The sequence below is a fragment of the Gopherus evgoodei genome, chromosome 6 (genome assembly GCF_007399415.2).
Source record: "Gopherus evgoodei ecotype Sinaloan lineage chromosome 6, rGopEvg1_v1.p, whole genome shotgun sequence".
NCBI lineage: Eukaryota > Metazoa > Chordata > Testudines > Testudinidae > Gopherus > Gopherus evgoodei.
In genome coordinates, this window is record NC_044327.1 from 83303756 (window position 1) to 83318010 (window position 14255).

The 14255-nt window shown below is 41.5% G+C and overlaps 1 protein-coding gene across 3 annotated transcripts in view; it reads right to left on the reverse strand.

Moving 5' to 3' along the window:
• VCAN (versican) overlaps positions 1-14255 on the reverse strand; it is a 133405-nt gene that overhangs the window by 89105 nt on the left and 30045 nt on the right. For all 3 annotated transcript variants that reach the window (XM_030567057.1, XM_030567055.1, XM_030567056.1), the window contains exons 4-5: positions 6885-7059; positions 6634-6761 (exon numbers count right to left, since the gene is read on the reverse strand). In XM_030567057.1, coding sequence (XP_030422917.1) covers positions 6634-6761; positions 6885-7059 — 303 coding nt within the window. The remainder of the gene's footprint in view (positions 1-6633; positions 6762-6884; positions 7060-14255) is intronic.

Sequence of the window (14255 nt, forward strand, 5' to 3'; positions counted from 1 at the left end):
TGAAGGTTTATTCTGAAAGGATGCTTCTTTTTAATCTTACACAAATTTCAATGACAACAGCAAGAACTATATAAGAGTGAACTGAAAATGTTGAAAGGCCATCTGGTTTTCTATTGGTTTCCTAAACCAAGTGGGAAAAAAAAAGGTGTGTCACAGGAAAGGGGATTTTGGAATCTTCCCAACCTCCAGCCCAAAAATACTTTCCTAGCACAACTCCTAGTTTGCATGTTACACGTACATAGCTTCTACATGGCTTTGGCCAGTGGACCACTGCCCTCCACTTCATCAGTGGGCGTTGACGAAGGGACTTCACTTAGACTTCACTGGCACTACCCAAATTTCAAATTCATACTTATCTGGGAGCTGAACTGGAAGACTCGTTTTCTAATCATTCATTTCAAATCAATAGGCATTGTAATATCGCTGGTAGGACACTTGTTTCAGATGGAAGTGAAGTTAAGCAGGCAATGAGGTTACAGCAAGGTCTTTAGAATTGAATCTCCTAAATTAATAGCCCATTTATGAGACCTTTAACTGTAAGCACTGGTTTATTAATAAACATATTCAAAATCTTGCATAATGAGATTAAATGAACTATAAAAAGTGTAAATCAGCCTATTATAAACTACCATGCCCACACCTGGTTTAATGAAAAACTGTTTCCAATCTCTTTTTTATCATTATAGTTCTGAAGTTTTAAACCTACATAATAATTCCCCCATGTTTTTTTAACAAAACTCTAACTATTTTACTCATAATTATGAACAGCCTTTAGTCTCTATGGCTTTCCTCTGAACAAGGAAATGGTAAGATTTAGCCTAGATGGCTGGTTTTAATTTAGGTTAATTGTTTGTATTGCATCTAGAAATTCATGTCTCAGGCAATGTAATTTTATAAAGCCTGAAAGGAAGAAAGAAGAAAGTTGAAATGCTGCTTGCTCACACACATCTTTGTCTGTAACTAATCTAATAAATAATGTGAATTCAGTACATATTCAGCTCAGTCTATTGCAAATATTACCATGCTCTTATGAGACCATCTGGTCTAACATTGCCCTTGACACAAGGCTCTCAACTATTGAGTGAACATTTCCAAGATGAGCATCTTTATTATGGCTAGATTCCGATACCCTTACTCAAGCAGCTCCTTACTCTATGAGTAGTCCCATTGACTTCAGTAATATTACTTATGAAGTTATAATGGCCAGATCATAGGTAGCTGGACCAGTAATGTCTCCTGGGTCGGGGACAAAAGCAGGAGTCAAAGCTCTCCCGCCGGGTTGGCATGGCCGGTGTGGTGTGGCCAGAGTATTACCAGACATTCAAGTAAACACCAAACTGGACTCATGCCAAATCCTCAACCTGCGGACTTATTCTCACAAGCTCTTCACACCCTTGAAAGGGGCTTGGGTTAAATGTGCCGAAAACCCCCTAGTAATCAGGCAAACGGGATTTCATTCCTTTATACGTGGACTTATTCCTGGACTGGGGGTAGCGGAACTGGAAAGGGCAGTGGTAAACATTTCTGCAGAACTTGAAAAAGCAGCTAATGCCTCCTTGGATGCTTTCCAAAAGTTACAATGAGAAGTCAATGACATAGCAGAAGTAACACTGCAAAATAGGTGTGTGCTAGATGCCATGAATGCTGAAGTAGGGGGGGGCCTGTGCTCGCATTGGGGAAAGATGCTGTTTTTATATTAATCACTCTGGTTTAATTGAGGAGGATTTGCAGGCCATCAAGGATGCAGCTGTTGTTTTCCACACTGTATCTCTTGATCATACCCTTAATTTTGAGGACCTCCTCCCAGACCTTGGGTCATGGTTTACTGGCCTTTTCCGTAAAACTGTCAAATGGATTATTTTCTCTCTTTTCTTTCTATGTGTCATTTGGGTAATGTTGCAATGTGCAAAATGTTTGTGTAGTGCTGTTATTAAGGGCTCTACTGTCCGTAGGAGAACACAATATCTCTCCCTCCAAATTAATCGCAAATTGCATAACGGGCCTGACAATTTGGATTATCAGGCCCGAAGCTGGGACTGTGACAGTCAGCAGCGACCCCCTAACAGCTAGTAGCCTTATAAAAGTTGGCAACCATTAGGGGAAATTGGACACCTCACAGACACAGTAGCCTGAACTTTTGAACTGTCTTCCCTTATCGGTCTTGAGGCAGTTGAAGCTGGTCCTAAGCCGGTTTTTGCTGAGTAGATTGCAGAAGTGTAGGGTTTGCTAACCACCAATCAAATGCTAACACGACCGAAGCCTGTGTGTGAGTGTGTATAAAAGATTTTTGGTTTTTGTATGGAGTACAAAGGTACAGAATTCTCCTTTCTTCTGCAGAATAAAGCAACCTTTTCCTTATCCCTGTCTGGCTGTCATTGGCTCTCAGCTAGGCGGACCCGACATTTCGGTAACACTTTTGTGAAAAGGTAAAGAGCCCACCATCTCGCTAAATTTCTACGGACATGTTGGTAAGGGTATGACAAATTACCATTCCAAGGTGTAGCAGGCTCACCTTCTATATCTTCTTGCATCTGGTTTCCTCCATAGATGGGACTATTGCATGGCAGTATATAATACTGATGCCATATATCCATACTCAGGTCCTAGAGTAGATTTTTCTGTTATATTTTTCTGAGCCTGGACATTTCCATTCCATTGAAAACTTTAGCCCATACAAAAGTAGAAGGATATCAGGCTAGATAATCATAATGATATCTTCTGGGCTTGAAATCTATTAAAACTATAATGGAAACTATTTTGCAACCCATATCTACAGTGGGTGCTACCAGCTGCCCACTATCATTTGTCCATAAGCAAAAAAATAGCATTAATGCATTGTTTAGGTTGAGAAATCAAGCCCTCGGAAGTTAGGAAATTCCATAAACCATGGTGCTTCTCCATGGTTAATCTAGCCACACTCAAATCCTATAATTCTTATGAAATATGTTTAAAACATAGGGCCAGATCCTCAGCTGGCTTTGATGGAGCTACGCTGATTTGCACTAACTGAAGAGCTGGCCTAGAAACAATACTATGTTAATGTTTATATTTTACAAGAAAAAACAGGAATATCTATGAAACAAGGGGCTGTTAATGTTACCTGAATATCTTGGGAGGGTGGGGGTGGCAATGGGGTATTGTGGCTTTCACTTGTTCAGATTTAACCTATTTCAAATAACGAGTAAGATGTGACTGCTGTTTGGTGACTTATACGTGGTCTCAGTCAAGTTCTTAAAGAAAAAATATCCTCACCACAAAAGAACATTACCAGGATTGGCACTAGCTGGTACTCTTTTTGGCAATCTCAGCACAGAGACTGTCACTAGGTGGATGCCTCCTGAGTACTTCCTAATGGCCCGCAGCCCCCTGCTTCAGTTTCCACCTTCAAGGGGCTTTCTCCATGATTCACAGTCCCTTTTGTCCATTCACACCCCTTCTCAGGTTCTGATTTATTAAATTAACAAATATTTAAAATAAAGTTCTCCAGTCTTTCCTCAAATCCACCTCATTACATTCCTCTCAGGTCACTCCCATGCTTTTCCTGCCTGTAGTCTCACTCCGCAAATCCCAGGTGCCTCTGCTGGAGCCTACTCTCACCCATCAGCCTCAATAATCCACTCTGTTCTCCCTGAGAACCCTCTGAGAACTCTCACTCTGCAGTTTCCTGCTGCTCTTTACAGGAGAATCAGATGATCCTTGCTCAGGTGTGCCTCATTAGAAATCAGGGTTGGCTGCCCACAGGCCTCTAGCCCATAAAGTGCCAAGCCAACCCGTTACAGAGACCAAGGATTGAGGTCCACAGAGACTGAGCTACTAACTCACTCCTAGCAGTGGTCTCTCCAGATTAGGATGACGGCCCATTGACCTTGCGGCTATTATCTTCAAAGTGGCTAGCTGGAGACTTTAGGTTGGATTTTTCACAAGCGTTCAGTGTTGGCCTAAATCTGTTCCCACTGAAGTCAATAGTAAAACTCCCACTGATGTGAATGGAAGCAGAGTTAAACCAACAATGAGCAGTCATGAAAATTCCCCCATTAATATGCTATCCTCAATCAAGCACCTTTCATGAGCACTTGCTTTTTTTAAATTTCACAAAAACTGCACTACTGCCATGTGTACTTCATTTTTGCCATTCAACGATGTATGCATTTAACGAACATTACTGATGCTTATTTAAAGCAATAACAATAATACTGTCTCTTATCACCAGGAAGTGACTATAATATTATGAACAGTTAATATAACAGGTAAAAGTTGGCATAGTTTCAATAGTTCTCATCTGGGTGCCTTTTTGGACCTGACCCTGCATCTACCGAAGTTCATGATAAAACTCCCATTGACTGCAGTGGGTGCAGGATCAGAGTCTTTATCCATCTAGATATTTAGAACAGAATAAGAATTTCAGACAATAACTGAAATATACAATAAACCAACCAAACCTTACAATCTATCATGTAATTATTATTTCTTTATTTAAATATTTGAAGACACATACAGTTCAGCTGGTTCAATGCTCCACGGACTTCGACAGAGCTATACTAATTTATACCAGATGAGGAACATAAGAATGGTCCTACTGGGTCAGACCAAATGTCCATCTAGCCCAGTATCCTGTCTTCCGACAGTGACCAGTGCCAGGTGCCCCAGAGGGAATGAACAGAACAGGCAATCATCATGTGATCCATGCCCTGTCACCTATTCCCAGCTTCTGGAAAACAGAGGATAGGGACACCATTCCTACCCATCCTGGCTAATAGCTATTGATGGACCTATCCTCCATGAATTTATCAAGTTCTTTTTTGAACTCTGTTATGGTCTTGGTCTTCACAACACCCTCTGGCAAGGAGTTCCACAGGTTGACTGTGCGTGATGTGAAGAAATACTTCCTTTTAAACCTGCTGCCTATTAATTTCATTTGGTGACCTCTAGTTCTTGTGTTATGAGAATAGTAAACAACATTTCCATACCTACTTTCTCTACACCAGTCACGATTTTATAGACCTCAATCATATCTCTCCTTAGCCGTTTCTTTTCCAAGCTCAAAAGTCCCAGTCTTATTAATTTTTCCTCATACAGAAGCCATTCCATACCCCTAATCATTTTTGTTGCCCTTTTCTGAACCTTTTCCAATTCCAATGTATCTTTTTTGAGATGGAGCGACCACATCTGCACAGTGTATTCAAGAAGTGGGCGTGCCATGGATTTGTAGAGAGGCAACATGATAGTTTCTGTCCTATTATCTATCCTTTCTTAATTATTCCCAGCATTCTGTTCGCTTTTTTGACTGCAGCTGCACATTGAGTGGATGTCCATAAAGCGTATATAGTTTGGAATTGATAACTCTGGTAATGTGTTAAGATGGAACAGTAGAAACCTCATTGAATGAAACTCTACTCACAGAGAAACAAAGTGAAAGTCTCATACTGTTTCAGTGAATTGAAACATGACAGCCATATGTATGGTTACTTTGGACTTCTGCATATAGGGTAAAATTCACAGCACAAAGGCTGAGTATAAGTCTATATGGAGGTGGAGAGAGCAGGGAGAAAATCTATCTTTAAATATATCTTAAAAGTTTATATTGTGTCAATTAGTATAGTGTCTAAGCATGGAGGTATCTAGTATTTAAAATACGCCCCAATCCCACAAGAGAAGTGCAGGGTAGTTAACTATGCTAACTATAGCTGAAGTAAGGGCATGCGGGGATCGCAACACGATGTGGGAATCTGTGGCCCTTGGACCCTAACATCTCACACCTCTCCCCCAAATCCATGCTGTTTTGATCTTCATAGAGCTGGCACAGAATCTAAGTTTGCTATAGACAGAGGTTCAAAGTCTCTCAGCTTTCATGCTTCATCAATTTCTATCCCCCACACAATGGACCCACAACACTTCTTCTGAACTGGGAGTCCTTCCACAGACAAATTTCATATGAATTGATGTCATATTGTGGAATCAAAGACAGCTCTACTAAACATGCTGCACATGTCTCACCGGAACTATGTTCTACTGTGAAAGCCTTTTATTTCCAAAATTCAACATTAAGCTTGGATTGGCATTTAATATCTACCCTAATTCTGGAGTTACAGATAGGTAAGCACCTTAGTTATATACTTTAGGAACCATAATATAGTTAGTATGTAAAATATATGCATCTTTAGTTCTATGCAGTACATCCAAATGTTACAAACATTTCTTGAAGTATCTTTCTTTTTTTAACATTCTAAAAATGTGAGGACATGTTCCAATAGCAGTTCTGCATTAAGGACTACTGTCACTAACTATAGAAGCTCCAAACCTGAATACCCATTTGTGAACCACCACCTCCACAGTCTCCTTTAATTAAGGCCTGCTATACCACAAACTATAGGTTCATTTCATCCAACCATTCTTTTTCATATGCAAAATGACTAGGATGTCTTTTATACAAAAAGCAAAAAAGAGTCCTGTGGCACCTTATGGACTAACAGATGTATTGGAGTATAAGCTTTCGTCGGCTTTTTACAGATCCAGGCTAACACAGCTACCCCTCTGATACTTTTATACAAAAGTTCTTATTTTACTGTCTTGCCATGTTAGATTCTCCAATTATTTTAGCTTTCAAAGTGCAACATAAACATGGGGCTATCTTACCTTCCAGGTGATCCACGTAGCAATATACATCATAAGTTTCATTGGGAAGACGGAACCCATATGTTCTAACTCCTTCCTTTCCCATTTTATCTCCATAGCAGCCAACTCTGGGTTGCCTGATTGGATATCTGGAATACAGTAAATTCATATTTATTGTTACAGTATGTTAACATTTTATTGCATTTTAAGTATGAACAGATCAAGCCAATTAATTGTGGGAAATGCTATCAACAGTCATTTGAACAACTCACCTAACAGTTTGGTCAGACAACCAACCAGCATCACATTGCTCCAATCCATCTTCATATGCAGCTTTTAGCTGATCAGGGTTTGCTATGACAGCACCATTATTCAGACAAGCCTGCTGAGCATGCTGAAAATTCAGGGTATACCTACTGGTTGCGGCACGATAGTGAAACACAACACCTACAAAGACAACAAACTCATGGTAGTGACACAAGTTGCATCACATTTGCTATATTCATTATACAATAATATTATCCTGATAAAACAATAATAAAAAAAAGAATAAGGTGACTGTCTCTTTGTACAATAATAACAACATGCTATTACAGGATATTCAGTTGTAAGTATGATCATGTCTCCCTCTAGTGACGGCCACTAATGACTAGATAACAGCCTACTACTGCTCAGAGTTGGATAAATTCTTTTAGCTCAAGTGGTAAAAACCTGTGATTCTAGTGAAGAAGGTCCCTGCTTTGATCTCAACATGATGTCTATCTCTGCAGCCCAAATTAGTTACAAATATAGGAATACTATTTATAAACATCTGAAGATTGGTCACTTTTTATATTCTATACAATTATATTTTCTTTTATGTACTAAAAATATTACAAGCTACATAAAGCTTCCTTGTATTTGCAGATTCCTGATTATGGCAAGTGGCAGAATTTAGAAAACAAAAATTAAAAACTTCAGAGCATTTGAAAAAGTTTAGTTCTAGTTAGGGGCCAATTCTGTTCTCAATATAGGTGCAGATCCCACTGACAGCAGCAGCAGCTGCACATGCATATCTAAGAGTAGAACTAATGGCTAAATTGCCCGGTTCTGTTCATTGCCTCAGAAGCATCTGGCACCAGTCACTGTCAGAAGAGAGGATAATAGGCTAGAGGGACCATTGGTCTAACCCAGTATGGCCATTTTTATGTTCTTACGACTGAAAAAGTGTACTAATATTGAATGGGTAGAAATCTTTAGTTTTATTTTTACTCTTCAAGATCATTCTTTCCCTATTGCCATGCCTTTAAAGTTAAACAACAATGGACACTGCATGATGATCTTTGAAAATACTATATAGTAGAACCTCACTAATCACGCAGTATCAATTACATATTACTAAGAGCTATGAACTAGCAAATAAATCTCTGTGTTTAATAAAAAAGCAAGGTAAATATATTACACAATGTGCTTGTTCTTCTATTTTGAAATTTTAATTTTATTGTAATATTTAATTATGTGCTCATTAATATACTCTAATATATTATGAAAAAATGATGGAGCCTTAGTAATATGAGATTTCACTACACTTATTTGCCATTAAAACTTTGCTGAGAAGCAGGAAAAGACCATTATTTTCTGTATGAACTCAAAAGTGGACAAATTAGTAAAGTGCAGATTAAAGTAGGTCTACAATTTTTAGAAATGATTTTGCCCATGAGGCCAAATTCAGATCTGGTGTAATTTCAGTGGCTTTTGTGGAATTAATTGTCATAATCAGAGGTCTGAATGTGAACCTTAGATGGTATACATTCATAGATTTTAAGGCCAGAAGGGCCATTGTGATCATCTTGTCTGACCTGCACATCGCAGGCCACAGAACCTGACCCACCCACTCCTGTAATAGACCTATAACCTCTGGCTGAATTACTGAAGTCCTCTGATCATGGTTTAAAGACTTCAAGTTACAGATAATCCACAATTTACTCTAGTTTAAACCAGCAACTGGCCCATGCCCCATGCTGCAGAGGAAGGCGAAAAGCCCCCAGGGTCTCTGCCAAATCCCTTCCTGACCCCAAATATGGCAGTCAGTTAGACCTTGAGCATGTGGGCAAGACCCACCAGGCAGATAAGTGGGAAAGAATTCTCTGTAGTAACTCAGACCCCTCTCCATTTTGTGTCCTACCTCTAGCTGTTGGGGATTTTAAATTTGGGCAGTCACCAATGGGCCACATGCCATTGTAGGCAGTCCCACCACACCATTCCCTCCATAAAGTTATCAGTCTTAAAGCCAGTTAGATTTTTTGCCCCCCACTGCTCCCTTTGGAAGGATATTTCAGGATTTCACTTCTCTGATGGTTAGAAACCTTCATCAAAGTTTAAGCATAAACTTGTTGATGGCCAGTTTATATCTATTTGTTCTTGTGTCAGCATTGGCACTTAAATAACTCCTCTCCCTTCCTGGCATTTATCCCTCTGATGTCTTTATAGAGAGCAATCATATCTCCCCTCAGCCTTCATCTGATTAGGCTAAACAAGTAAAGCTCCCTGAGTCTCCTCTCATAAAGCAGGTTTTCCAGTTTTCTGATCATCCTACTAGCCCTTCTCTGCCCCATCCCAGTTTGAATTAATCTTTCTTAAACATGGGAGACCAGAACTGTACACAATATTCCAGAAGTGGTCTTACCAGTGCTTTGTACAATGGTACTAACCCATCCTATCTGTACTGGAAATACTTTGCCTGATGCAACCTAGGATTGCATTAGCCTTTTTCATGACCATATCACATTGGCTGATCATAGGATGACTCTGAACCACCAATTACACCCTGGTCTTTCTCCTCCTCTCTCACTTTCAACTGATAAATCCCCAGTTTATAGCAAAAATGCTTGTTGTTAGTCCCTAAGTGCATGCCTTTGCACTTTGCATTATTAAATTTCATCCCATTTCTTTTACTCTAGTTTTCAAAGTCATCCAGATCTTTTTGCATGATACTCTGGTCCTCCTCCATAATGGCAATCCTAGCTTTGTGTCATCCTCAAATTTTATTAGCACATTCCCACTTTTTGTACCAAGGGCATTAATGAAAATTAATTGTCCCAAGACCAATCCCCAAGGAACTCCACTAGTAACTTCGCACCAGCCTGGCAGTTCACCTTTCAATATGACCCGTTATTGTCTGCTTGTTAATCAGTTCCTTGTTCCTTGTTCACCTTTCAGTTCTCATATTTATCCCCATCCTCTCCAATTTAACTAATAATTTCTCATGTGCAACTATATCAAATGCATTACTGAAATCCAAAGAAAGGAATCAGGTTGCTCTATGTGATATAGCATGGCCAGAGGGCAGCAGGAGAGTGATCCTATTGCGATCCAGGACCTCCTCCTAGCCTAAAGGAGGATCCACTGGGCCTGGAAACCAAGAGATTCCAGGGAACAATTAATGAAATAACAGGGACGGGAGTGCAGTTAAAGGGTCAAACAAAGGGACCCTGACAGGGACACCGAGCAGAGGCAGCAGGAGACTGATAGATGGGAGATATGTAAGCCCCGGGATGATGAAAGCCTTATTCCCTGTAGAGGGAAAAGAGGTTGCTATAGATTAATTAGAGCACCTGAAGCCAATTAGAGCACCTGAAGCCAGTCACCTGATAAAAAAATCCTGCTTCAATCAGACAGAGGAAGGAATTGAAGCAGAGTGGTTTGGTGTTAGAGCAGAGAGCAGTCTGGAGAAATGGTGGGCCAAAAGACCAAGACCCTAGGTAAAGGAAAACCTGGCTTGTGCAGAGCAGAGGGACTCCACAGAGACTAGGGGTTGGAAGAAATTTGGCCCAAGAGGAGAGAGGGCAGAAGGCTGAAGGGCCAGAGAGGAAAGTGACTAGTCTTGGATAAAGATTATCTGGGCTCCCTTATTTGGTCCCATTTAAGAGTTTGAGTTTGACTTTCACCTCAGATGTGATAATTTCTACTTCCATATCCTCATTTCTATTACCCACCTTGCCATTAGCCCTAAGAGCCTCATTACCTTTATTAAAAATGGAGGCAAAGTATTCATTTAGGTGTTGGGCCATGCCTAGATTACCTTTAAACTTCTCCCCATCAGGGTTTAGAGGTCTCACTTCTTTCATTGTTTTCTTTTAATTTATATGACTATAGAACCATTTACTATTGTTTTTAACTTCCTTTGCAAGGTTAACACTGCTTGGCTTTTGGCATTTCTCACTTTTCCCCTATACTTTCTGACCTCCAAGAAGTAGCTTTCCATGCTAATCCTTCTCATCTGCCATTCCTTGTAGACTTTCTGCCTTCTCATAATAACCTGAGCTTGTTCATCCAATTTGGTCTGCAAACATTCCCTATGATTTTTAACCCCTTGCTTTGGATGCAGGCTTCAGCTAGCTTTGCAGCTTTGAAGTGAAGCAATTCTTAGCCTCCTCCCACATTCAGAATCTTGAGTTCTTCAGGTCAGTCCATTTCCTTAACTAATTCCCTTTATTTTTTTTAAAGTTTCCTCTTTTGAAATCAAGGACCTTAGCTGCAGACTTGTTTTTGTTTATCCTTCCATTCACTTTAAACTGAATTAGCTCATTTCTCTACCCTTGTCATGTTTTACTAAGGAAGTTTTCCAGTTGAAATAAAAAATCTTGTGTAAAACACCCTAATCCTTTTTACATCATTTAATTCAGTGGCCCAGACAGAGAACAGGATCAGAATCTGGTCTCCATTGCAGCAATGTACATGCATCATGAAAACAATGGAAATACTCCAAATTTCTCCAGGTCTGGCCAAGCTGTGTTTGACACAGGACCCAAGTGGGATAAGACCCTGACACAACTCCCATGCTGGGACGGAGCTAAGATGGCACAGCACAGTGCCAGTTATGCTAGCTTTATGTCCCCTAGGAATTGCCCTAACCTGGAGAACTTACTGCTGTACAATTAGGGCAGGTTTATAGGCCATTTGTGCTGCCTGAGCTCTACAAATGTATGTGGGGCTTTAGCTTTGTGGATTAGCTCTGTGTATAGTCTCTAAGCACAGTTCCAACATGCCCATGCCCAGAGTGGCATGTAGAGGAATACTGCACAGCTCTGCCTTGAGATACCCACACAGGCATAGGACAATGTGACAGGGTGCTATTAGCAGCTATAAATGGAGCCCTTTGGAAGCAAGCATCCTGGTAACCTAGAATACCCAGGACACTGGGTTACTCCTGGGGGAATTCTGCACCACCGCACATACGCAGGATTTATGTCCCCTGCAGATTTCTTTGCTTCCCCACAGAAAAATTAATTTCTGACAGGGACACAAAGGGAAGCCACAAGAGCAGTCATGCAATCCATTCCAGCAGTATGTTTCAGGTTTCCAGGGAAGCCAGCAGAGAGGTAAATTACAGGGCAGGGGGCAGGACTGGGAAGACTGGTGGCTTCTACCCTCAACTGCTAGTCCCAGATTGGCTGGGGAGGACGGGACTTCCTCTTCCCCTGTATGGCATCTGCCGGGTCAGACCCACCCCCAACTGCAGGAAGCTCTGCAAATTCTTCCCTCGTCCCTCCCATTTCCTGTGCCCATCACTCCTCAGCTGCAGGGGGCGGGATCCCTGTACAGGGAGCTGCTTCCCCATCCTCCCAACCCCTGTGCATCTAGACCACCTCATACCCAGACCCTCCTGTGGAGCCTCACCCCCCTCCCAAGACTCAGAAACACCCCCCCTCTAATGAGCCCACTCCCCCTCACCTGGACTACCCCGACGAGCCACCCACACCTGCATCCGCACCCCACCCCACCAAGCCCCAACCAGCTGCACCTGGATCTCTACCCCACTAAGCCCCACTCCCCCAGCATCTGGACCCTCCCCAAAGCTCCCCACCCATACCCAGTCCCCCCTGCCAAGCTCTATCTCCCCCACACCCAACCACTGAGCTACAACCATCTTCACCTGGACCCCCCTGCTGAGTCCCATTACTGTTGCACTCAGAACCCCCAAACAAGCCTCTGTGCACCAGATCACTTCCTGTACCCAGATCCCTGCTGAGCCGCCCATGCCCAGATTGCCACACACAAAACCCTCTCAACCCACACCTAGATCCTCCCACACTAAGACCCTCTCCACTTGTATTCTGCCTTGCTGAGTCTGCCTGCTCATACCTGGTGCCCTTGGCATGTAGGGGTAGGGCCCTGAGGTGTTTCTGGGGTAGACCCAGTCCTTGCACTGTTGGATGCAGCCTCACTGCTGAGTCCATGTCCCAGTTGGGAGCTGCACAGTGATCTTCCACCTCTGTGCAGCCAGTGGCCTGTGCTCCCCAATACCACTATGGAGCCTCCACATTTTTTGACAAATAAAATTTGCAGAATTTTAAAATATTATGTGCAGAATTTTCATTTTTTGGCAGAGAATGCCCTCAGGAGCACTGGGTGTAGTTAAAGCAGGAGGGACTTTGATTTAGAAGGGCAGAAGGATCATTTGCTCCTGTAGGGAGCCTGACGAACTACTGAGGTAATTAGCTCACCAGCTGGATAGCTCTGTGAAGAAAGCAAGCAGTATAAAAGGCTGAGCCAGGAAACCCACTTCGCCTGATTTCTGCTATGTTGCAATTTACCTGGAGCACACACAGTAATAAAGATACTGGGCAGACGTACCCTGGTGTATTATGCATGCTGCTTAATTCACAAAAAGGGATTACCAGACAGGAGTCTAAGGGGACCCTGTTCACAGGCAACAACAAATTGGTTCTGGTATTTAAAGAAGAAATGCAACCCAACACCCAAGCTTCTGGGGTTTTAAAAAACATACTGCATATATTATAAGTTATTTTTAAAAACTATCTTCATGCAGTAATATAGATTGATGCTAAGGGGCCAGAGGTGTATGCTGATTTACACCAGCTGAGGATCTGGCCCAATGGGTTCTATTCTTAGTATGCACTAATGGTCCAGTTGTTTAACAGTATATCTTTCTTGATATTGAGTTTATATAGCTCAGTCTGAAAACACGTACAGTGAGAATTATATGAAACTGTTTGGCTGGCTGGTTTTAATCTTCACAAAAATGTCATTTTGACACTGATTTGGATTCATGCCTCACAACAGTCTGCACTGCCGATAGATGGCTGACCTGATCTAAAACAGTTTCACTTCTGTAGATGAACTCTGCCATTCAGTGCAAAAAGAAAAAGGCATGGTAAGGCAGCAAATACATGGGGGGGATGATGACAGCACTTCATTTTCATTTTTCAAATTTCATTTTGCAATAAGTCCATGAGTGCATTCCCAATGACTGACCATCTCGCCCCCATGTCTGGAGTAATAGCTTTTTTTTTTTTTCTTCAATTGGTACATGTTGCTAATCACTGTAATATCTAAATAAGGCAGTATTTAAGAGTTAATATTGGGTGCCAATTTAAAGTAACTCTCTCAATGTTCAGAGTAAGCCTTTGGTCATTTGTAAGACTTGGACAGGAACTTAGAAAATGCTTTGTTCTTTTCACTCTCATCCAGAAGGTAAACTTCACCTATTCTTAGAGTCTAAGACTCTTGCTTTTCAAGTGAGGACAATGGACATAAAGGAGCCTACAGATGAATAGAGAGGAGAACATCAGTATGTATAAGACGGTATAATGGCTGCAACAATTAGAAGAACCCCTGGGGCTAAGGAGATTAAATCACAG